The sequence below is a fragment of the Larus michahellis genome, chromosome Z (assembly GCF_964199755.1).
Source record: "Larus michahellis chromosome Z, bLarMic1.1, whole genome shotgun sequence".
NCBI classification, from domain to species: domain Eukaryota; kingdom Metazoa; phylum Chordata; class Aves; order Charadriiformes; family Laridae; genus Larus; species Larus michahellis.
Window position 1 is genome coordinate 20065885 of NC_133930.1, and position 24281 is coordinate 20090165.

Consider the following 24281-nt stretch of genomic DNA (forward strand, 5'->3'; position numbering starts at 1 on the left):
GAATGTCTCTAGGCTTAACGGATTTTGCAACTGCAGTACCCCTGTCCAGACAGCGTTAGAAAAGTTTTAGGATACAGCAGAAGGCATAACATGGTTTACTTTCTTCAAGTGAAAGTTTCCAATTCCACAGACAGCTTAAGGACAAGAAGACAGGAATCTGAAAATAGATTCTGTGTACTGTGGATCACAAATGTGTGTCAGTTAACTGATGGCCTTTAAATCTGTAGTTTTAATTTTTTGTAACTATTATAATAAGAATACTAAAGTAACTTCTTGTATCAGTAAAACCTGTACTATTCCAGCTATCTACTCAAGTTTGCTGAGGTCAATTTTGACACTTAAAACCTCATATTTTTAAAAGAATGCTCAATGGATGCAGTTTATCCTGTTGCTTTACCTTCCACATCAGACGCACAGTCCAGAAAGCTGGTGAGCGAGAAGCGTCAATGATCCTCCATATGGGTGGTCCTTTAGATGGTTCTGATGAAAGAAACAATGCTTAATAGTAGAAATATTTTTATTTAATCTGTTTGAATTCATACTTTGACTATGATTAGAATCATTAGAAGCTTACCCTTTTTTTTTTTTAAATAAAAACATATACAAAAAGTGCTTCCTTAGTTCTTCAGCGAAAAAAATGCTTGATACATTACGTGGAACACCTGCATGGAAAGATTTTCTGAAGGGATGAGCAAAACACCAGTACTGCTCTAAGTGTACAGTACCAAAATAACTGAGTCACCATGCTGAGCACCTGCAACAACGGGCTGATGATGACAGTGCTGAGTGAGGCACAATTGAACCTATACCGAGCAGCCTGTGCTCAGAGGCACAGCCCTGCATGTCTGTATACTGCAAACCTTGCTATGGTCTGTAGCTGCAACACTCTCCCTACACCTCAATATCAAGTCACCTAAAAAAGGAAAGTGCAGAAAATTTAACAAGAGGACTAATTTCTCCTGCAAGAATTCCCTGAGTTTCTCATATCCTTTATGCTAAAAATGGTAACACAACTGCAGTACTTTTGTACAACAGTAAAATATTTTCTGGCATCAGTACTGTAAAAAATTCAAGTGGTATTTCCACTACAAATTTAATTTCAAAGTAGAATGAATCGATCTATTACAGTGCATCAAGCAATAAAAAGCAGCCTATCCTTTCTGAGGGCCTTAGCCCTAACAGAAAGATGATCTTAAAGTACATTTAAATTTATAATCTTGCTAGACTATGTTTTCTCTGGGAGTTCTTTTATTGCTTTTTTTTCATCTTAATCATGACCAGTTTTTGGCTGTTTTACCTCCAAAAAACAGTATCAAGCGTAGAGTGTGCACCTGTCTGTTATGCTTTTACATCAGGAGGGAAGGAGAACTGGGAATTGGAGCAAACAATCTTAACAATTCATTTGAGTACCCTGATTTGATTCACGTGAAACAGAAGAAATTGTACATCTTGTCTAATATAGATCATGAATGCAACATGACCCACCTCATGTTCACTTCCTACTATAACAACTTTGTTCTGAGCCTAAAATAAGACATAGATATTTAATCACTAATAGCAGTATTTTTGCAAAACCAGTCACCACAGCAGAACAGCAATGCAGTCTGAACAGACAAGCAGTCAGTCCTGAAATCCTCATTGCTCAGGTTGAGATAGTAAACAAAGAAAACAAAACCATACTGTCATTAGGAGTTGAAAAGAAATGACTAGAATATTGAAAGAACAATTTACAGTATCTCCCCCAGAGAAAGTAAATTTTGCATAAAGCTGAAGCAATGCCATTATGTACACATAAATTCCATTCTGTTTAATCGAGTAGGGTATATACTACAATCTTTTTCTTACTTCTCCAATATAAGATGACATGTGAATTCAATCAGAACTCACTGGGACTCAAGTAGGATAAATAAGGAAGGATTTCTGATCCGGTGCAGTTCAGCTTCAGGCGCAAAGTGGTGTTTTGACAGTGAAACCTGTATGGGTTTAACTCTGTTTGAAGACATACACTGAAATGTTGCACTGAATAGACTGCTTAAGAAGAGGGCACCTTGGAAGGCACTAAGGAACAGATACGCTATTACAGAAAGGAGACCAGGAAGAGCGCAAGCAAGAAAGGCTAAAACACATTTAAAAAAAAAGAAAAAAAAGATCAATCACGCTCACTTAGAAGCTAAACAGCTATTGCAAAGTATCTGTAGTAGTTGGAGGGACGAATAGATTCCCTACTGGGTATCAAGCACACAACCAGAAGGTCCATTCGTTGGCTCCATATGGGGTAGGATCAGCATAGGCTAGAAACAAAGCCAACCTTGCAGGCTATCAAAGTAGAAATGAAATGGAAACGGGACCAAGTTAAAGTATTTTCACTCCTCACAACCCTAGAATTGGAAGAGAAAGGTTTCTAACTGATAATAACAACGTTCCTGGAAAAACAAGAAATTAAATCCCCACACTGTTAAATTCTCATTCAAGTCAGAAATCAGCAAGAGATTCACAAATGCTGCTGCTACTGATGATTCAGGAGGAAACAAAACAAGCTTTTAAAATCAAATCCTTTTGACGGTGATTTACTAATTCTAGAATCCCCATAAATCACAGTGTGTATTACTGTAATATACACAGCTATGCAGCAAACCTGGTCTGCTGGATAAAAATACCCTTGGCTACAGTCACTCTTTGGAGGTTCAAAAGATGTTTCCTGATAAGAATTAGGCAATAAAACAATTGCCAAAAGATTTCAAAATTGCCAGAATGCTTGCATTACTCTTCAGCATCATGACTGTACATTTGTGACTTTGCATTTAAGGATTCTGTTGAAACTTCACTTGACAGTTACAGTACTTAACACTTGGAAATATATCGGTTGGATAAAACCATATGGAAATATAGAATTATACCTTCCTAAATATAGTAGTGGTAAATACACCTTTATCTTGATAGCTTGCTACTGAGACAAATCTTTTGAATGCAGGAGGCAAGCAGATGTGGAATCTTCTGGGATATGAGTCTAACAGCCTTAGACAAAGCACAACATCTAAAAGTCAGTTATATAATTTGATTGAGGGCATTAATAATGGTGTAAGTAACTTAAGTGTCCTGTGTCTGCTTGCTTCATTTAATCTCTGCAATAGGCAACTGTACAGTAAAAAAAAAAAAAAAAAAAGAATAAAATTTTGGTAGAGGTTTTTCTGAAATTGCAACCTGAAGTCCCTTGTGTGAACCTGATATTTGGTAGAAAAAGGATCAGGAAACTATAGACCTCATGAGCTCCTAAACTTGCAAGTGTATCAAGAGGTGATCACACCTCTGGTAAGCAAACTCAGAATAGGAAATGTACTGTCAACTTATTACTACAATAGCAAAAGTTACAACTGATTAACAAGCTATGCAGAAAAAGTGTGATTGCCCTGTTATGATCAGGCAGGGTAGCTACAACAATTTGTTAAAATGCTATTCAACCAGCAGAAAACAGATAGTATTTACATGTAGAGTGTATCACAGCTAATGACACAAGCATTCCTCAAAAGCTTACTGCACAAAGAAATTAGTTTATTTTCCCTTTAGCAAGAAGTGAGACACTAATGCAGGGTGTTCTGACACAAATATACCAGATAGCACCTCTCAAGCTTCTATTAAAGACATTAAATTAGTTCTAGTTCAGTCTAAGTGGGCCATTCAGATGAACAGCAAAAGGAAAACAGACTACAGAAAGGTAAGTTACACACCAAAGCCTGGTTTTATTTGGAGAGCAAATTAAAGGGCCAAATGCATAGGTCAAGGTCGTGTTTGTATATGCACTACATGTATTTTTGTTCTCTTAATGAAAAATGTTAAGAATCCATTATTTGCAAACAGGATTTTTTCCATACTGTAACAAATGTAAGGGTGCGATTTCAATGTCAGTGTTCCAATAATCACTGCTCAGTTATTGTCATGCAACTTTGTTTTGTACAAGTTTACAGTTGCTGCAACAATGGCTTTGTCATTAAATGCTGCAGAACAAAACAGCCAAAGAAAATAAGAAAAAAAAAATTCAGTACCAGAATATTCTAAACATACTCAGCTAATAGTTTTGGCACAACTCAGTGCCAGAAGGCAGTCTCTCCACTCAAGAGCAAACCTGCAGTAGAGCCTCTAGTGGGGAAATACTGCAATGACTTTCATAAGCCGTGAAGCATATTAAATCCATAACACACTGGGTTGCAGTTACTTTAATGCCACAGTACATTTCCAAGCAATGCATGTGTTCATGAGCAACTGGAAGCAATCAATGAAGTTAAAAAACATGCTGCGGAATGGAGTGGACACAGATCTTAGAAGACACTGAGTGCAGTAACAGTCTCAGTGCTGCTGTCCTGAAGGAATATGAATGAGTCCAGGGCAATGCAGCAGACCTGCAGAACAGACAGTTCAGTGGAGACAGCTGACTGGAGCATCACAAGGAGCTGAAAGGCCAGCCAAGTTGATGAGATTGTTGTAATGTGAACAGACTGGTGCATGGCAGCAACTTTGCAATGCTGAGGATTTGTTCCACATAACAGTGAAAGCTGACACTTGACTGAGGCTCTTAAGCAGTTTTTCTTTTTTTCCCCCCACGGCCACGAACTTAAAGTTTAACCTAGTGGTTTGCTGCGTTTTGTGTATCTTCATTATTAATCAGTTATAGTTTGAAGTTATATATATCCTGCTTGCAAAGTCTTTTTGTGCAAGACTAAACATGATCCAAATACTGCTCCCAAACAGCCGATGGTCTTAACAACGGATTAAGAAGTTTTCTTCAGTAAATTATGATACCAGCAATGCGGTGTTCACCCGTAACTGCAAAGGGACAGGCTATTACAAGCCCAGATCTACAAGACAACAAATGCAATGATTATGTCATCAAGAAACGAAATGTAAGGAAACAGTGATTTTTGTGATTAAATATAGCCAAAACAAAACCATTTCCCACTTTCCGCACAGACTCAATCTTGCTTAAGGTCAGCAGTTTATAGATGGTATTCTTTTCCTCATGCTTCCCACGGTGGTAACTGCATCAGTGATGAGCAGCAAGACTCTTGATTACTGTGTGTAGAATATTGTAAACAAGTGGGTATAAGACAGCGCAGAGGCAGCTCTAAGTGACTCTGACAAGCAAGAAAGTGTTGTAGATTCAGAATACCTTGGGAAAAGTTAAGAGTAAACCAGAGTGTTTAATTTATATGCTATGGTGCATAAGATGCTACACTTCACATATGCACATTACTTCATATCACTGCTTTACTAACTTTGTGAATAGGTCTATGTACCTGTATTGGGTTTGCATGGCAAGGTTTTGGTAGCAGGGGGGCTACAGGGGTGGCTGCTGCGAGAAGCTGCCAAAAACTTCCCCTATGTGTGAGAGAGCCAATGCCAGCTGGCTCCAAGACAGACCCATCACTGGCCAAGCCTCAGCCCATTGCTGAGCGATGGTGGTTGTGCCTCGGGGATAACATATTTAATAAGGAAAACAAAACCTGTGCAATAGCAACCAGGAGAGAGGAGTGAGAGAAATAACTATGTAGAAACTAAGGTCAGTGAAGAAGGAGGGGGAGGAGATGCTCCAGCCACTGGAGCAGAGATTCCCCTGAAGTCCATGGTGAAGACCATGGCGAGGCAGGCTGTCCCCCTGCAGCCCATGGAGGTCCACAGTGGAGCAGATATGCACTTGCAGCCTGTGGAGGACCCTACGCCAGAGCACGTGGATGCCCTGAAGGAGGCCGTGACCCCATAGGAAGGCCCATGCTAGAACAGGCTCCTGGCAGGACCTGTGGAGAGAAGGTTGCACTGGAGCAGGTTTGCTGGCAGGACTTGTGACCCCATAGAAGGACGAACGCTGGAGCAGTTTGTTACTGAAGGACTACACCCTGTGGAAGGGATCAATGCTGGAGCAGTTCATGAAGAACTGCAGGCTGTGGGAAGGACTCACATTGGAGAAGTTTGTGGAGAACTGCCTCCCATGGGAGGGAACCCACACTGAAGCCAGGGAAGAGTGTGAGGAGTCCTCCCCTTGAGGAGGAAGGAGCAGCAGGAAGGACAACTTGTGATGAACTGACCACAACCCCCATTCCCCACCCACCTTCGCCACTTGGTGGGGAGGAGGTAGAGAAAAATCAGGAGTGAAGTTGAGTCTGAGAAGAAGGGAAGGGTGGGGGGAAGGTGTATTAAGATTTGTTTTTATTTTCTCATTACCCTACTCTGACTTCTAATTGGCAGTAAATTAATTTCCTCAGGTCAAGTCTTTTTGCCTGTGACAGTAATTGCTGAGTGATCTCCCTGTCCTCATCTTGACCCATGAGCCTTTCCTTATATTCTCTCTCCCCTGTCCAGCTGAGGAGGGGGAGTTACTACGCAGCTTTGGTGGGCACCTGGCATCCAGCCAAGGTCAACTCACCACAGTACCCTATATAACTAAAATACTTTGTTTCATACTTATTGATGCTTATTCACCTATGACTTTATCTAATGGCCTCTTGAACACCAAGCTGTTCATAAACTAAGGCATTCTGTCTACTGAAAAAAATATTCACAAAGGCAGGAACAGCTTCTGTTACACAGTATAACCTTCAGAACAAAAAACAAGCAAAAAGCCTATGTCTCTTCTAAAAGACTTTGAGAATATAACTTTCTGTGAAGAAAGCTCTTCTTCCCTACCTCCCATTTTAGCTGTTTTCGGGGAGCACCTCCAGACTAGCTTCATGGGAAGCTGTTCTCATGCTCCTTGGAATGCATAGGTCAAGTCGGTCAGTATTGAAAGTAACTCAGGGGAGCCTTGTTGCACATGTAATCAGACAGCTCAAGCGCGGATACTCAACTTCAGCTGGCTATTGCCAAATTGCTGAGCATTCACTTATTTTGAGAGTCAGTGACCTACTTTCATATATTACTTACTATCTTCAGTGGTGATCCCAGTTTTCTCTTCACTCCAGTCACTCCAGTAGCCCACTCCATCTTCCTTCATGCAACGAATTGAAAAGACATACTCTGTGTAGGGTCTGAGCCCTTGAACACTGAATGAAGTTCTTGGTGAAGCTGTATCTTCAGGAGGAACCTGTAAGTGGACGAAACATTTTAGAAGCACTGATAAAAAATTGTAAAGCTGAGTTCTATGCTACTACAGCTCCCATTCAAGAGGGCTCCCCACCACATACACACCCAATACAAACAACATAGTTTTAGTCCTCTCTTATTTCCAAAAGCTTCAGTTGTCATAGAATCACAGAATGGTTTGAGTTGGAAGGGACCTAAAAGATCATCTAGTTCCAACCCTCCTGCCATGGGCAGGGACACCTCTCACTTGACCAGGCTGCTCAAAGCCCCATCCAGCCTGGACTTGAACATTTCAAGGGATGGGGCAGCCACAGGTTCTCTGGGCAACATGTTCCAGTGTCTCACCACCCTCATAGTAAAACATTTCTTCCTAATATCTAATCTAAATCTACCCTCTTTCAGTTTGAAACCGTCAACCCCTCATCCTATCGCTACACTCCCTGGTAAAGAGTCCCTCCCAATCTTTTCTGTAGGCCTCCTTTAAGTACTGAAAGGCTGCTATAAGGTCTCCCCAGAGCCTTCTCTTCTCCAGGCTGAACAACCCCAACTCTCTCAGCCTGTCCTCACAGAAGAGGTGCTCCAGCCCTCTGATCATCTTCATGGCCCTCCGCTGGACCTGTTCCAACAGGTCCACGTCCTTCTCATGCTGAGGACTCCAGAGCTGAGCTGCACACAGTACTGCAGGTGGGGTCTCACCACAGTGAAGCAGAGGGGTAGAATCACCTCCCTTGATCAGCTGGCCCAGCTATTTTAAAAGTTACTATTTCAATGGTCTTGTGTTCCTGTTAAAAGGGCATGCATGACAAGTTACAGGGATTCAACAGGATAATGTATCAACAGAACCTGGAGTTGCAGAATAAGTTGTGTGGGACAGTGCTCTTCCAGGTATCCATATAGTTAGTCTCTGCATCTAAAGTTCAAAAAGTTCCTCCAAAGGAATACACTACATTAGTCACAAGCTACCTGCTTCAAACACCATATTTTGGTAAGTCAGAAGCAGTCTTCCTTCCAAAAAGTCATGAAATTCAGAATACTTTTGGACCGTTGTATTAAAACAAAATATGGGAAGATCTTAATGAAAAGAGTGTTTCTGGAACACTGCTGCTCTCAGAGAAGGCTTAAAGAAAGGCAAAACTGAGAAGCTATTGAAAATATGTTCATAGACCAATATAGAAGAAAAAACCACAACTCTTGATGATGTGAACATATTATAGTGCACTAAAGGCAGGCCTATTCCTTACTCTTTTCCAGTTTCTTGACTGCATCAGGCTAAAGGCATGTATGCAGGACAACCATACTGTATAGAATCATAGAATTGTTTAGGTTGGAAAAGACCTTTAAGATCATAGAGTCCAACTGTAAATCTAACACTGCCAAGTCCACCACTAAACCATGTCCCTAAGTGCCACACTTACATGTCTTTTAAATACCTCCAGGGATAGTGACCCCGCCACTTCCCTGGGCAGACGGTTCCAACGTTTGACAACCCTAGCTGTGAAGAATTTTTTCCTCAAATCCAATCTAAACCTCCCCTGGCACAACTTGAGGACATTTCCTCTTGTACTATCACTTATTATTTGGGAGAAGAAACCAAACCCAACTTCAGCCTCCTTTCAGGTAGGGACACGCTCCATCACCTCAGTGTCTTTCTTGCAGTGAGGGGCCCAAAACTGAACACAGTATTCGGAGGTGGGGCCTGAGTACAGGGGAATTATCACTTCCCTAGTCCTGCGGGCCACACTATTTCTGATGCAAGCCAGGATGCTATTCGCCTTCTTGGCCACCTGGGCACACTGCTGGCCCATATTCAACCGGCGGTCAACCAACACCCCCAGGTCCTTTTCCATCAAGCAGCTCTCCAGCCACTCTTCCCCAAGCCTGTAGCATTGCATGCAGTTGTTGTGACCAAAGTGCAAGTACAGCAAGTTCAAAAAAGAGTATCAGCACTGTACAGTGTTTGCCCAAGCTTTAAATGACATTTAGATCAGTAGTTCTGCATGTGCATGGGAAGATGAAAGTTCATGAACGTTCTAGACGTTGCACGTACAGAATAAAATTTCAAAATAAACATACTGCAACATGATAGGGAGGACAGCACAAAAGTCCACAAAGAAAAGACAAGGTCACCGTACTCTAGATTGTGCCAAAAATCCCTAGATCACAGCCTCTGTGAACAGGCCACGTAAACTACCTTGGGAGGCCACATAAGGCCTAAGGATAATAAAGTGAATCCTCTGAACTGTAGCAGTGGGGGAACTTCTTCTGGAGTTTGACAAATGGCGGGGTTATACCAGAAGAGTGACAAGGGACGTTAGTAATATTACCTGCATCCAGTTCGTGTCTCCAATGGTTCTATAGCGAATATTGAATTTCAGCTTCATCACAGATCCTGAAATCCTGTTCTCCCAGGAAATCTTCAGAACAGTAGGCAGTATTCCTGAGTTGACTGATAAGTTGTGTGGAGGCAGAGGTTTAACTAGAAGAGAAGTTAGAGTTAGAGTCAACTCTACAGCTGTATTTTATCATGCCTCTAGCAGCTGGCACGCTATGCTGTAACACTACCATTAAAGCCTTTCACACACTCAAATGGCTGCTATTTCACACTAGTTTTAAAGCGGACTACTCAACAAGAACTTGCTATCTGAAGTGTGATCAAATTTCTCACCTTCCCTACCTTGGTCCAGCACTGTTGAAGTTCTAGTCAACAATATTTTGGTAATATTAATTTTTATAGTGAAGACACATTAACAAACCAATTCAGCAATATGCACAGAAGCAGCAGTTATGCACTACTAAAGCTTTATTAAGAGACATATAGTTACCAATCTCAATAGGATCAAGAACAAGAGGATCAGATTCAGCCTTCCCAAGAGCATTTGCTGCTTCTACCCAGACCTCCAGGTTAACAAAGAACTGAACATCAGGAATCGTACAAGAATTGTTTACATCTTTTGGTATACAGTCAGGAAAGTTCTCTTGTGGCCTAAATAAAAGAGAGGGAAAAATAAGAATAGAGAATCTTTTTAAGTTGATCAGAGTGATCAATCAGCTTAGCTTGTATATTTCCCTTCTGCTGCTATCTTTGTAAGCAGAGAGGTGGAAAGCAAAGATTAAAAGATTAGAACACCTTGTTCAGCCACAAATGCATGACTGCATTAGAATGCAAACGAGAATAAAATCTCTCGACTTCAAGTCACATAATTTCAAAAGCACAACCCACGGTATTGTAACTATAAAGTTGTATACAAAACTGATTTAGCTTAAAAAATAAAGATCAAGTATTGATACATCTGATGAAACGCGATATAGCTAGCAACTACAGGCATATTCATGCATTAAAAGACAGAGTGAGTATTACCTGCATACCCCTCAAGAGTACAGCGCTACAGCTGCAACACATCATCTTTTCTGTTCACCATCTTCTGCTACACTAACAGCAGATATTTCTAGGGGCATCAAGAGATTTGCAAAGCATTACATTTTTCTACCTATCCATACTTTCTACTACACTCATTACCAGAACACCTTAAGAATGGGGTAGATAGAAAGCTGTAGGCAGTCACTCCTGTCTCCAGAGCAGAGCAACAATTCTGCCCACTCCATTTAAACTATAAGAGGCCATTTGAAGAGTCTGAAAAATACTGAAGTTAATTTGCTTTCACAGGGGAAATACTTTTGCTGCAGCTTTCATGTTTGGATTAATTGTGGACAAACATCCTTCTGAGTTCTTGGGAAATACAGATAACACCTCTACAAAACCCACTATGTTTGTTTCTCTACTTAGAATCATAAAATGGTTTGGGTTGGAAGGTCATTTAGTGCAACCCTCCTGCAATGAACCAGGACATCATCTACTTGTTTAGAATCGGATAGAACTGTCATGGAAAAATGTAAACTATATAATTTGGGTCTAGCCAGCTAACGATTAGGTGCATTGTACTCAAGCCACAATAATCATGTATTTGAAGAATGGAAAAATAAGAGATAGCTGTTACTCCAAAACACAGGAAGCAGCAAAATTTCAATTACTTTAAATGTGAACTTCTTTAACTTTTCCCTTCCCCCCAAAATAGACAGCAATGCTTCAGAAAATTGGATTTAATTTAGGAACTGAGAAGTATCAAGGAATTTCAAGGAAGTTTGGTTTAGCCTACAAATATTCTTCAAAATTATTTAGATATTCTATAGAGTGCTACTTACCATCTGTATTTCAACCTAAAGTGAGTGTCCAGGAAAGTATGCCTTCCAGGGTTCCAGGTACAAGTCATAGGATATGTAAGTTTTAACACCTGATGCACAATGCAACTTAAGTTCTTGGGCTTCTCTGGGGGCACTGTACAGAAAAAGTTAGCAATAATTAATCTAAATACACATTTCAACCCAGTAAGAATCGTGCTAAATGTCCCATTACAGCAATTTCAGTGAACATTAGAAATATTTAGTCAGATTTATTACTAACGGAGGGCGTAAAAAGTGCTAGACACCTCCCAGCAATGGAAGACAAGAAGCTTAATCAGCCGCTCTGACAAACAGTAGGCTGTGTAAGAACAAGCATCTGACAGCAGGGAACACACGGAAGATTTCTCATTCTTTGAGGCAGAACATCTGGTATCAACCATCTCTCATCTAAATCTATTTTAATTCACACTGAAGAAATGCTAAGGAACACTACAGCTGGATTGGCATATGCTGATTTTGCCAATAACCTGATCTCTAAGGCATTTGTGATATGCCTGTTCTCCCCCAACTGAGCTATGGAAGAAGGATGCTTTAGCTGCAAACACCTACAAGATAGATAAGCGATCTTCATCAATGCACTTTAGAAGCGTGTAAGAAACTTTTTCAGAACGCAGTAGAACTATTTTTTTACTTCTTAAATTCAAATCATAGCACACAAAGAGTTTGTTTCTAGCTTTTAGAATATCACTATTTACAAGACTATAATGTCCTTGACAAATTTTATTTCCTTTCAAGCAGAATGCTGTTTCCAACCGAACTCCCTTATGAACCTTATAGTTTTGTTCCTGAATAGTTGTATTCTTCTCAAGCCTATTATTCTCATTGTTTACAGAATTTTTCTTTAATTGACAGTATGAAACAGTACTGTCAATACTGTAGCTTGAAATACAAACACATCTCAAGATTCATATGTCAATCACAAGCGTAGCATCTTAACTGTACTGTCATTCAGTCTACCTACTTAGGATATTGTGTCTGTCCTCACCTTTCCATAGATTTTGCCTGTCACGTCTTTTTTGGTAAGAAATTTACTCATCAGAAGTTGAAATAGAAAACATTGTTCTTCTGTGAAAGTATTTTGTAACTCATACAAGAACCACGTTTAAATTGCGAATGCAAGCCAGCCTTTTATACACAGACTATGCAACAACTGCAGTACCTTTTGCCAACACTAGGAGGCAACATAACTCACCAGCCATTCACACTCCACTATCAAGGGCACCTGAACTTATAAAAGGTCTGCCAGCTAATTAGTAGTAGTATATTAAGTTATTTGTGTTACTTTCTCAAGACCTCAGTCTCGTCTCAAAGAGCACTTGCTCAGAACTATGCAAGTGCTATCATGCTTGAATAAGGGAAGTTTATAATTAGTTAAAAGTATTTTCTTATATATAGAGGTAAAGTAATTCAAATAGTATGTTCCATTCTTAAGGCAGTTAGTGATACAGATAGACTAAATATTTCTCAGTCCACTAATGAAGAAAACACTAATTTCATAGTGTTATTACAAAAGCAGGACATAAGAGTTTATTGCATTTCCTTGAACCCTGAAACAGAAGCAAGAAGGAAAAGTTAGTTTTCCAAGACCTATTTCAGTTAAATTCACATCTTCTTTCCGTAATTTAAATCTTCCTGCTTCAACATTTTTCTGTTGTTTTCTGTTGTTCTGTTTTCTTCCTGTTTCAACACTGAAATACTCCAGAGTATTTTCTGTTTTTTCAGAAAACTTTATTGTGTGTATATTTACCAGCTTTGATGGCATGCAATTTGACAGTGTTTTTATACAATTATCCAGGAACAGAGGGAAGGAAATAAGTGTCTCAAAATGTGCACACTTTCTACTGTTTGCATTCTCTTCCCTGTTTCTCAGAAGTAATTTTCTTAAGACCGGAATAAAAAGCAAAAAAAAAAAAAAAAAAAAAAAAGAGGTACTTACAGCCTACTGTAACTGCAATTCCATAAATGTTCTGCTCAATCTGTCCATCTGCTAAAATGTTGCACGTCAGAGGAGTAGCTAATGAAGAAGTGTCATTAAATGTGACGCTGGAAACTGTTCTGTTTATTTCACGATACTGCTCTTTAGGTACCACTCTATTTTTAATTTTCCAGATAATCTGATTAGCATAGATATTGCCAAAGTCAAGACAACTCTCATTCAAAATGCATAATGCAGTGAAATTGGAACCAAGGGCCAACACAGGAGACTCTGGGATGATGTGACCACATGACTGTACAAGTCCACCTGAAACTAAAAAGAATTGCATCTTTATTAAAAACTACAGAGCATTCCATAATCAATATTTCTGATACACCACTAGTGTAATGTTAAAAATACTACAGGTGTCTAAGCAAGAAATGAATAAGTTACTTGACAGTTATAAAACTGAAATGCATTAGTGGACCACGAATCAGACTTAAGGGGCTACATCAGAGTAGTGTTACCCAGGCTTTGCAGAAGTGTTTTACCATGCAAGAAAAGCTCTATTAATAAAGAGGGGCCTTTAGAGAGACAGGATAGTCAAGGACTGAATGTTTAGTATGTTTTGAAGGAGGAAGGTAATATACTTGAGGTTGCTCTTGCAATTAAAAAGGTATTTTCTGTGGAGAAAGTTAACAACAAAAAAATGGGTAAGTGCGCACCTTTGTTGTGGTGGACTACTTTTACAAGAATTGCATGCAAACAGTTAAATACTTGAGTTGCCCATTTCAAAAGCTTCAGTGTGTATACAATAAGCATATTTGGGAATTATAGCGAACTCTGCATATTTGGTAGTACTCTTTTTTACAAAGGAACTTCCACACAACAATGAAGTTGACTACTGCTACAGAGACACATAAAGAGAAAAGTGTCAAGTTTTAAAGATGAAACAGATGACTGAAATACTGCCTTGAATCAACAGCCATACTAAACATCTTGAGGATGATCATTTGCTACACAACAGCAGTGTCCCACAGCTCGAACTTGATCACAGAGCCTACTACACCAGTTCACTGGTAGCTTATTGCTTTAATAGCATTTAGTCTGACCAAGACATGCTTTCATTTAGGTACTGTTTGGCATATGTGAAATTAAACTTCAGTTCGCTACGGTGACCAGATCCAGTGATGTCAGTGGAACCAAAGCAACTTTCCACTGACCAAAGCCACTCTTCACTATCTCTGTACACAGATGAGCAATGAATAGAAGAAGTGAGTATTTGACTAGCTATTTTACCATAGTATTAAGACCATAGACTAGGACACTATCATAACACACCTTACTTTCAGCCCCCACCCCACAAGTATATAGACAAAAAACAACTATGTGCTTCAAGCATCCGATTAAAGAAGTTCTACAAATGTCTTGTGTTTGAGACACAGAAAGTCTTACCTTCAAGAGAACAAAAATTCAACAGTAGATATAAGCCATAGGCCACCCAGTTCCACCCAGAAAACATGCTGCACAGAATTCCTGCAACAGAGAAAAATTATTTTTTTTTTAATTTAAACTATTACTTTGCACTTTAGATCACTGACAAATTCAGATTTGTATTTGATCTATGACAATTTCTCAGGCATGCACATTTACTTTCCAGAAAGAGTTAGTATCTTCTCACTCTAGAAAAAGAATGGGCATATTGTTTCCATTTTACTTACCGCTATGACAAAATCCAAATGCCTACTTAAGACAACTGATGCAGTTTAAGGCCTCTTTAGTTACAAATTTAAGAAATGCAACAGCTTAAGGTGTTTGTGTCATATGTGGAAACAAGCTTCACAGGTACTTCTCTGGGAGATTCAGTTCAAATAGAGAACATAACACTGTGGCTCAGGTTTTTAAAAAGAACCCCATGAATTTGATTATGGTTACCAAACTTACCTAGCTTTCAAAGGCACTGATACAAATGCTTTGCACAAGGTTCAGAACAACTCAGCACAAAACCATGTGTCTCATTCACAAGAATGACTTAAAATACATTTAAGAATTATGAAGCACAATGCTTCTGTATCAAGAACAGTTGAGTACTATAGAAAAAGCATTAGCTTTCCTCATTCTTCAAAACCATACATGGGAGTTTGTAATTCCTCACAAGTTGGAAAGGTTTTTTTAATGTCTTATGTTACTTATTTCTCTATTGCAGCAGAGCTCACTTATTCTCTGTTTTGACAACTTTACAAAACAGTTTAGAGGAACTGAAGCATTCACAGAGTAACTTCCACTTCAATTGTTTTGAAGCCACAAAGTCTCTTCTGGATTTCTGAACCTGCAGTTAAAAAGCAGACCTAAATTACTAAAGTGACCATTCTCTACTAAGCATAAGAGCTATATTATTTTTAGTTACATTTATGCACCTTTACAGGAATAGGTAGATTGACTTAGTCAAATAGGGCATTTAGTCCAAAGACTGATTTCTAGAAGCAGACTTCGTACTGTTCTTATAGCTAGAAAGTAAACACAGAATTTCTAGGTTTACTAAGATTTGAGATGAAATTGCCTTTAGCAGCACTGCTTCTGAAGTTTTATTTTCACTGACCTAATAAAACGTATTTGAAAACTGGTATTCTGAGCTTTACCCCTATAAAAGGCAACTCACTAGGAAGTTTTAAGGAGTTCCATGGTATTCCCTATAAAGGTAAGTTTAAAAGCTACATTTACTATTATCAAAAGGAAAAGAAACTGCAATTTATGACAGGAAATACTCTGTTGTTTTGGTTGCATGTAGTTTACTTTATAATAATGACAGAAAGATGCAAGGCATTTCATGCAGATCGATAAAACTAGATAACACATTTAGCCCTGATATATCAATACCAAGCTAGAACCTCATTCCTTAGGCATCAGCACTTTTTTTTTTTTTTAAACTAATCAAGGTAAACAGTATAATGTAAAAAGAATCTCTATTCACAAGAATTAGAAAACAACAACTAAACGAAAGCCAATCTCAAACCTTTACAGCAAAGTCTTTGTAGGGATCACCAACATAGATGTGCTTCAGTTAGGACTAAAATAATAGCCATCAGAATCACTCAGCAGTTATCTTTATTTGCATCTATACTTGTGAGTTGTTTACTCAAAGCCCACCAAAATTTCCTATACAGAAAATTTATACTAGAAATATTGCTGATTAGAAGACCTGACAATTATTTTAACAAGCTTTTACATGTGTCACTAGAGGTTGGTGGTTTTTTTGTGTGAACTAAATAACAAGACTTATTTATAATCAGAATGTAGTTGTATGGAGTTGAGAATCAAAAAGTTATTCATTTTTTCTATGCTACACTGAAGTACTCTCATTGGGCTGGATATGAAAACCATTATACAGTTTTAAGTGCAATACATCTTTAGATATTTATTACAAGCATACAGTAAGAGAACTAAACCAACTGATTTTTTTGCTTATTATGGATGTAAAGTCCTCCAATATCTCAAAAATAAGGCTTCTACCCACTTATGACTTTCTACATTTTAAAATCCCAATTTGTTTCACAAATATTAATACTTTCATATAGTGAATACAACCAAACCCAGAAGAGTATTCTCTTTTAATTAGGTCTTCAGACACTGAATAAAATCAGCACACAGGAATCTATTTTAGTGTCTTGACTTACTCAAACATTGATCAGAAATACTGCTTGCTACCTAAAGCTTGCTGTGCTCTATTAAGGACAGACCTTACAAGGCATTATTTTAAGCAAGATTAATTTAAAGCCATTTAAGTTGAACAATTTGAGTTGCAGAATATCTGAAACTCCTGAAAACCCTGAGCAATTACAAGCTAGGTAGAAATAACTAGCAGCTCCACTTTCCTGCTAATCGCCAAAAGCTGCAGAACAACAGCAGAAGCAGTTTCCACACTGAAGAGGAAAGTGTAAAGCAGATGTAAAAAGGCTTTAAAAACTGTTCAATGCAGTATTTCTCTCCCATTTGGTATCATTATTGGTGCCACATTAGAATAGTGGCAGCGTCAGCTACACTAAGTATTACATCATTACAAAGTTATTCAATTTCTTTTTGGTAATGATTTACTTCAGGTTAAACGATATTTCCACAAAACTGATGGTGTTAAAATCATATGAAGTCATATTAAGTATGGCTCAGGTTAACAAAATACACTGTGAAGCACCTGAAGGAACACTTAACTTAAAAAGCCAACACTTAAAAAGCAGCAACTCAACATTGTCCTGAGCAGATTCATTTACACGTGGGAAGCTGAAGTCCAAATCTCTACCACTTTGCACTTTGGAAAGTTTTGTATCTGTTTTGAAGCAGCAAAGAAACCCTCCACATTTGATAGTACTTATTCCACTGCACTCAGCTCCTGAAAGGCATGAGAACTGAGAGTCACACTCCGTCACCTGCAATGGAAAGTTAAGCAGAAAGCCCCCCCACCTACAGTATGGGCAACAAGCGTTTGTGACTATAGTGTCAAAATCAAGGTCCAGTTCAGCATATATCTGCTTTTAGGCTATTCTGATGTATTTTACTTTTTACCCCCTGCTGATCAATGCAGTCTGAAGAAGACTCAACCTACATACCTCCAAACCCACAAAGGGGCTACTGCAATCCCTTCTAATGCGTGCTATTTTTAAAAACATTAGTCTCTGCCTTTTACAAGGCTGATTCTTAACTGAAATTTAATTCTAGGAGAAAGAATCAGAGTTATGCTAAGCACTTCCATCCCGCTTGCCTAGATGAAAGCTTTAAAAAAAAAAAAAGAGGGAAAAAAAATGTGGTGGGTCTTGTAACTATGAAAACAAGGAGCAATACTTCAGATTAGAGTGGGGAAGATACTTTTATGAAAACTAGTGCTTTCTAATCTGAGCATATAAAGGCACCCAGGTGCAGAAACCCTGCGTATAAGCTATACCAAAACTTAAAAACATAGTGCCATCATTCAAAAGAAATGCTGCTAAACGGCAATTGTTCACCATTAACTACTTTAAGTAAGACTAAGCTGCAAGTCTGGGCAGCAGTAAACTCAGTAATTTCAGCGATTATGCAGCACAGCCCAAAGTCTTCTGTTTTACAGACTGGTATAGTGTATTAGGAATCTAGGTTCAACCCAACGCAGAACTAACACTGAAGCAGCTAATCAGTTCAGAAGCTTTTTGCTTAAAAAAAAGCAAAATCAACATTTTACCTATACATGTAGTTGTTATGGACAACTGAGTGAAAAGGAAAGGGCGACAGAGAAAGAAACTGATGTTAGAAGTTTGTGAGGTTACTTTCATAGTTAAGTCTGACAAAGTGGCAAAGGATTAAAGTCTGTCAAAATACTACACAGCAAAATCAACATGGTCAATTTAGAACTGCTGCAGGTGACAGTCCTTAACTCGCAGAACACGTTATCTTAAAGAGGAAAAAAACTGTTAAAATGCTGTGTAACAACAGACATACTAAATTCATATGCCATGAGACCATACCATTAAATCTCTAAATCATATGGGACTTCTATTATTCTTGACATCCTGCTACCATTTGGAAAGGAAAGCACTAAGCCTTTATGCCTAAACTTGAAGTGATCCTTCAGGCAGTATCCTATGAAAAGCTAGTAAGAACCCTGAAGTCAAGCTTTATATGCATAAACTAGCAACAGCATAGAGTTTTCTGACTAACCTGTAAATAACTGTTTTTGAAGAAATGTCAGGCATTCATGCAAAATGGATATCATTACTTATTCTGAGCAACAGAGAGAAATCTCACAAATTAATCTTATTTCATAAATCATGAAAACTACCCCAAAATGAATACAGGTGTATGTCATATGGTGAGTTACCATCTCTCCATTTCAGAGAAGTGACAATTACTGTCCAAGTGACCTACAAATGACAATTTCAGTTTAAGACACTATAGCCAAAATTACGTTCTTCCCAGCAAAGCCCGCTTGCAAGCCAGGAAGTACAGACAACACCACGACCACCACAGGAAGGCATTAAGTCTATTAAGGCTCATCATCATACCAATCACAAAAGCCCAAAGGTTGCTGGCAAATGGATTTCCAGAAATGTCTCAAAAAAATGAAGCTACTTTGCAGCTTCAAGTGGTAATCTCTCACTAAGAATCCACATAACTCAAGCATATAGAGCAAGGAACGAGTACATAAAAGTGATACTGTGCATAGAAGCTACTGCTTGAGGTTTTATAACAAGCCAGGTAGTACGTAAGCCTACCTAAAAGCTGTAACTATCCTCAAGGAATTTTGATTACTCAACCCGTAACTGCTTTCTAATTAGGAGTATTTAATCTGCAAACTTCTTTCCTTTCTTCCTTAAGCTTACTCCTCCTTGGAAACCTCAAACACCTTTAAGGGAATCACTTGAAAATCTTACATAACATTATATGCACAGAATATTCTGAAATTCTTTTTCATATTTAAAATACCTACACACAAACGATATCTCTATCCCTTTCACCAAATAGGTAAGTCATTCATCAACATTACTCATTCCTTTGCCTCTTGAAGGAGGCTTCTCCCTACTTTTGGGGTTTTAGTATAGCACTCAGAACAAAAAAAAACAAACAAAGGGGCACAGATTAAAATGACTGAAATACTTCATTAGAGGCACCAAATATTTGCTTGCAAGAATTAAGTTCTTCTTTCTGGTACCTTCTTAAATTGCAGATCATTTTCTCTGAAATTCTTCAGGTTTTTTATTTTTGCAGCTAGGAAGTAGCTTTAGTCTACAAAGTAAATGACTTTATACAAAATAATGTCTTAGCATTCATGTGCTCATCTTGAGGTCGAACTTTCAAGACTGACAACCACCAATGCTGGTTCTCCAATTTAGACAGTTCTCGTTAATATAAGAATCATCCTAAAAGAACTGGCCAAGAGGTTTATTTATTTTCATACAACTGCACTTGTGTTAATCCTCCAGAGAAGAAGCATGGGAGACAGTGGGATGTGCATGCATCTTCTCCCCGCTCCCAAGAGTATATATAGGCTTTACTTGAAGAGATCACATTTCTAGACATGTAGACAAGATCCAAATGTTTATTTTTAATGCTTAACTTCTAGGAAGTAATCTCAATTTTTCATCATCCTTTCCTACTTTCCTATTGTGATACATGAACATACAGATTAAAAGTTTAAGTTCAGAATTTATATGCTTTCAACAGGTATCTTTTACATATCATTATTCCTCTGGAAGTAGCAGTATTAATTTTATGTTCTATAAGGGAAAAGAGGGTGAAAGAAAGATGCTCCCAAAAGTATCCCCAAAGGATTCAGGTTGTAGAGCCGCTTTTTTCCACCCCTCTTTTCAGTGACAGTGCCTATAACCCCCACGTAATTCTATCACCAGGTTTCTCCTTCAGAAATGCCTCAGAAGTAATAAGCAGCCACCATCTGGCAATCACCTAGTCAGCTTAAAACAAGGATGAAAAACGAAATTGGGATTTATTCTCCTCCACACTGCCAGTACACTTGGCAGACCACGTTCCTTTGTGCCTGAGTTTCATCATCTGCAAGATGACAGTAATGACACCGTTTTTCTTTAGGAAGAGCATCAGAGACCCAGTGCTAGGACGGCTGGAACTCAAGAGCACATCGGAATTCAGCAGAGGATCCAGGCTGCCCACTGTACCCGTTCCTCAGATATCTCCCCTCTGATAGTTGGGCCAGGCGTAAAACAACATGTGCCTTTCTGTCAAGGCCAGCAGTTTTCCACCTTCTGGTATACAGGCAACAAGAACAGGCCGCTTGTGGTGAAGGCAACAAAACGCAAAGCTTTCCAACAAGAAAACGCCTGCTGATAACACGGCCAAATTTATCGGAGAGTTGAAAAAGCCCTAAAGACACGAGTCCAGTGAGGGCCACAATACCTTTATTAATTAAGGCTGTCGGCATTAACAATCACCGCACTGGAGAAAAACCCGGATAATGTTCAGTCTTACCCTCCGCGCCACGCCGGCGGGGCAGTGTGGCCGCACCGGGAGAGGGGAAGGGTTGCGATGGGGCACGGCCAGCCGCTGGGACTACCGGCAAGGAGAGGCCCCTCGCCAGGCCCTCGGACCCCGCACTGAGGAGGCCCCTGCGGCCAGACAGCGGACGAGGCCATATTGCATTTCAAGGGCCACCGCCGGGCCGGCTCCCTCAGCGCCCGCCGAGGGGAGGCGAGACGCCGCCGGGGGGAGCGGGCGGCGGCACCCGCGGCCCCTCACAGCCCGGCCCCGCTCGGGGAGGACCGCAGCCGGACCGGGGGTGGGGGGAAGGCGAGGGATCGTCTCGGGAAGCGAGCGGCGCTGTCCTCCTCTCCATGTCTCCCAGTCAGCCCTGGCCGAGCGCCCGCCCGCCCGCGCCTCCCTGCCCGCGGCGCACGGTCCGTCCCGGCGAGCCCGGAGGAGAAGAACGGGCCCGACGCGGCCCCCGCCAGCGGACACCCCTGACGGAGAGGGGCTCCACAGAGGCAAGCTAAAGGGGGGCCGAGGAGAACCGCCCCCGGCTGCGAGCCGGCCCTTACCTGGCCCCTGCGCCGCCGCCTCACGGCGCCCCGCGCCCACCGCCAGCCCCTAAATAACGGCTCCGCCGCGCCGCGCCATCGCGCCGCCGTCCCGCACGCGCGGCCCCACGCCCGGTCACGCTCCCTCCCTCCCTCCGCCCTTCCTTCCCTCCGCCACCCACACCGCCATTGGCGCACGAAGGGAGGGGGGGTGCGTGACGTTGCCAAGAGGGGGCGGGGCTTCCCGTAACGCGCCCGGCCGGTGCCAGGATCCCGGGCGCGAGGGGCGCGCGCGCGGCCGGCGGGAAGGGCGGTGGCGGGCTGTGAGGGGAGGAGGGAGGTGTTCCGCCCCTCCGCGCTCCCCCCGCCGCCATCTGCCCGGCGGCCCCTGGGCTCCCCCCCGCCGCCCCTCCTCGGAGAAAGGCTCCCCTCAAGGTGTGTAAGAACAGCCGAGGGGCTGGAGAGCACCGCTTCTTCCGGAGGGCGGCGGGAGTCACCTCCGTCGCCCACTCCCACCCCCCGCGGCTCTTACCTGCTGCGCAGCGGGCGGCAGCCGCGGGGCCCCTCGCTGAGGCTGACCCGGCCCCTGCGCGTCGCCGCCGGCGAGGCCTCTGGAAGCTTCTGCCGGTCGTCAGCTGGCCGGGCCTGCGCGGGGGGTGTCCTCCCGGGGAGGTCTGAGGAGCGACTGGCCTTCCCGGCGTTGCGCAAGGCGCCTCTGGGAGCTGGAGCGGCTGGAGAGTTATCAACAGCGGCAGTATTAGCAAAACGGTGTTATCGAGAGCAGCCCTTAGAGAAGGTGTTTGTGAAAGGCCGGGTTGCTAGGAAATGGGCCTTAATATAGATCGTTCCTGTGATAAGGGCCCAGGGAAGCCTCTGGGTTCCCTCGATGGTTAGTTATCCTTGTATATTTCTTCATTCACTAACCCTGAAAACTGACTTTTGTAAATGGGACACGGTCATGCGCTCTACGATGGCCTCTTCATTCCACATTAATTTTTTCCAGTTCACGAGTGAGAAGGAGTGTGTTTCAGTGCCACATCCACAAACTTGCACTGTGCTAAGAGTGTCAGAGTAGGCGGTTTCTAGTCAGGAAAGTACCAGGTATCACTGATGCATGCCCAGGTTGCTTCCTGCCTTACACTTGAGGCGTTTGCCTGTTTCTTACATTATCTTTGGGCCTGAGTGGGATATGAGCTATATTATATTTTTGATTACTTCTTTCTTGGCTAGACAAATAGGGCATCTAGTCCAATATCCTGTTTCAAATACTGACTGGCATGAGTTGCTAATGAGAAAAGATTTAAGAACTTTAGAAAAAGATAGTGGAATATGCCCTGTTTCTCACGTGTTTAGTGCAAGTCTCTGATTATGTTTGTTTTACTTTCTGAGATGGCTTAATATCCCCCCCCGCCGCAGAATACTGTTGTTACCGACTCTGAGAATGTTGTGTATTTTATACATAACAGAGTAAACCGGGATGTGCACTTCAGAGGCCATTTAGTTCCTCCACTTTCCTCAAGACAAAATCAACTATGCTTAAATAATTTCTGATAGGTACTTATCTAACCTGCAGATTAAATTTATTACTTCAATGTCCCTACTCACAGCTGGTGCTCTTTCTAGCAACCTTGGATGCTTGTAGTGTTGCTGTTTCTCTCATTGATGGTCTCTACACTCAATAGACCCAGTCCTTTCCATCTTTTCTTACAGGGTTTTTGGTGTTCAGACCCATCTTAATGTGTCAGGATAAATGACATCTGGGGAAATAAGTTTCACTTTTTTTTTTCATTACAAAAAAAGTACTTCAGCATTACAATTGTTCACTTTTGCTTTCTCACGATTGTGGTTGGTGCGTTTCTGCTTATGTTGATGTAGGATTATAGTTTGAGAATCATGTATAATTGGTAGATTTTCAGTCTGTATGGATATCCCTGCTTTGGTACATTTGGCAACAGAAGGTTAAGTGGAAGTAGGCTCCAACTAGAGGGACTGAAAAAATGTGGTGTTTTTTTTCTCTCTCGTTTTAGCATATCTTCTGTGTCCTGTAAGATCGTTAGAGTTCTGCTGCTAAATAGACATTCCAGGAGTAGATGCTTAACTCTCGCCCCTTCCCCCAGCCAACAGAAAGCCTCTTGTGACATTCGCATTCCCAAATCCAATAGCCTGAAGCGATTCCTGGTTTACTGCCAGAACTTGTAGAACGACACCTCCCCCCCCCCCAATCAAAACCAATCCCATCTCAGGCCGCACTTACATATGACATGTATTGTAACTCTTCAAATAAGCAAGAGCTCTTGTAATTCACAGGCTATTTATATGTAAAACTATTTCCACATAGCTGAAGTTGCGCAGAAGAACAATGCAATTTGCAATTGTACTTAATTCCTCTGTATTGGCACAAAATATCATTAATATAGTAACAATTTAGTTGCTGTATTGAGTAGTGTGTGAGCTCTTTTAAGATGAGTTGCTTTCCCAAATATTTTTTGTATGTTTGGAAAGATGGTAGCATGCTTGCCTATATACCTTATCTCCCCTGGAGAACCTTTTGC

At 40.9% G+C, this 24281-nt stretch overlaps 1 protein-coding gene across 4 annotated transcripts in view; it reads right to left on the reverse strand.

Moving 5' to 3' along the window:
• IL6ST (interleukin 6 cytokine family signal transducer) overlaps positions 1-22498 on the reverse strand; it is a 34300-nt gene extending 11802 nt beyond the window's left edge. The window contains exons 1-8 of one of the 4 annotated variants that reach the window (XM_074569186.1): positions 22262-22498; positions 14678-14758; positions 13244-13555; positions 11269-11401; positions 9891-10051; positions 9393-9544; positions 6910-7069; positions 398-480 (exon numbers count right to left, since the gene is read on the reverse strand). In XM_074569186.1, the coding sequence (XP_074425287.1) occupies positions 398-480; positions 6910-7069; positions 9393-9544; positions 9891-10051; positions 11269-11401; positions 13244-13555; positions 14678-14744 (1068 nt within the window). In that variant the 5' untranslated portion in view covers positions 14745-14758; positions 22262-22498. Of the gene's footprint in view, positions 1-397; positions 481-3530; positions 4851-6909; positions 7070-9392; positions 9545-9890; positions 10052-11268; positions 11402-13243; positions 13556-14677; positions 14759-21750; positions 21886-22261 lie in introns of those variants that run through there. The other 3 variants (XM_074569185.1, XM_074569188.1, XM_074569187.1) reach the window with 3 other exon arrangements.
• Positions 22499-24281: the final 1783 nt, after the last annotated feature.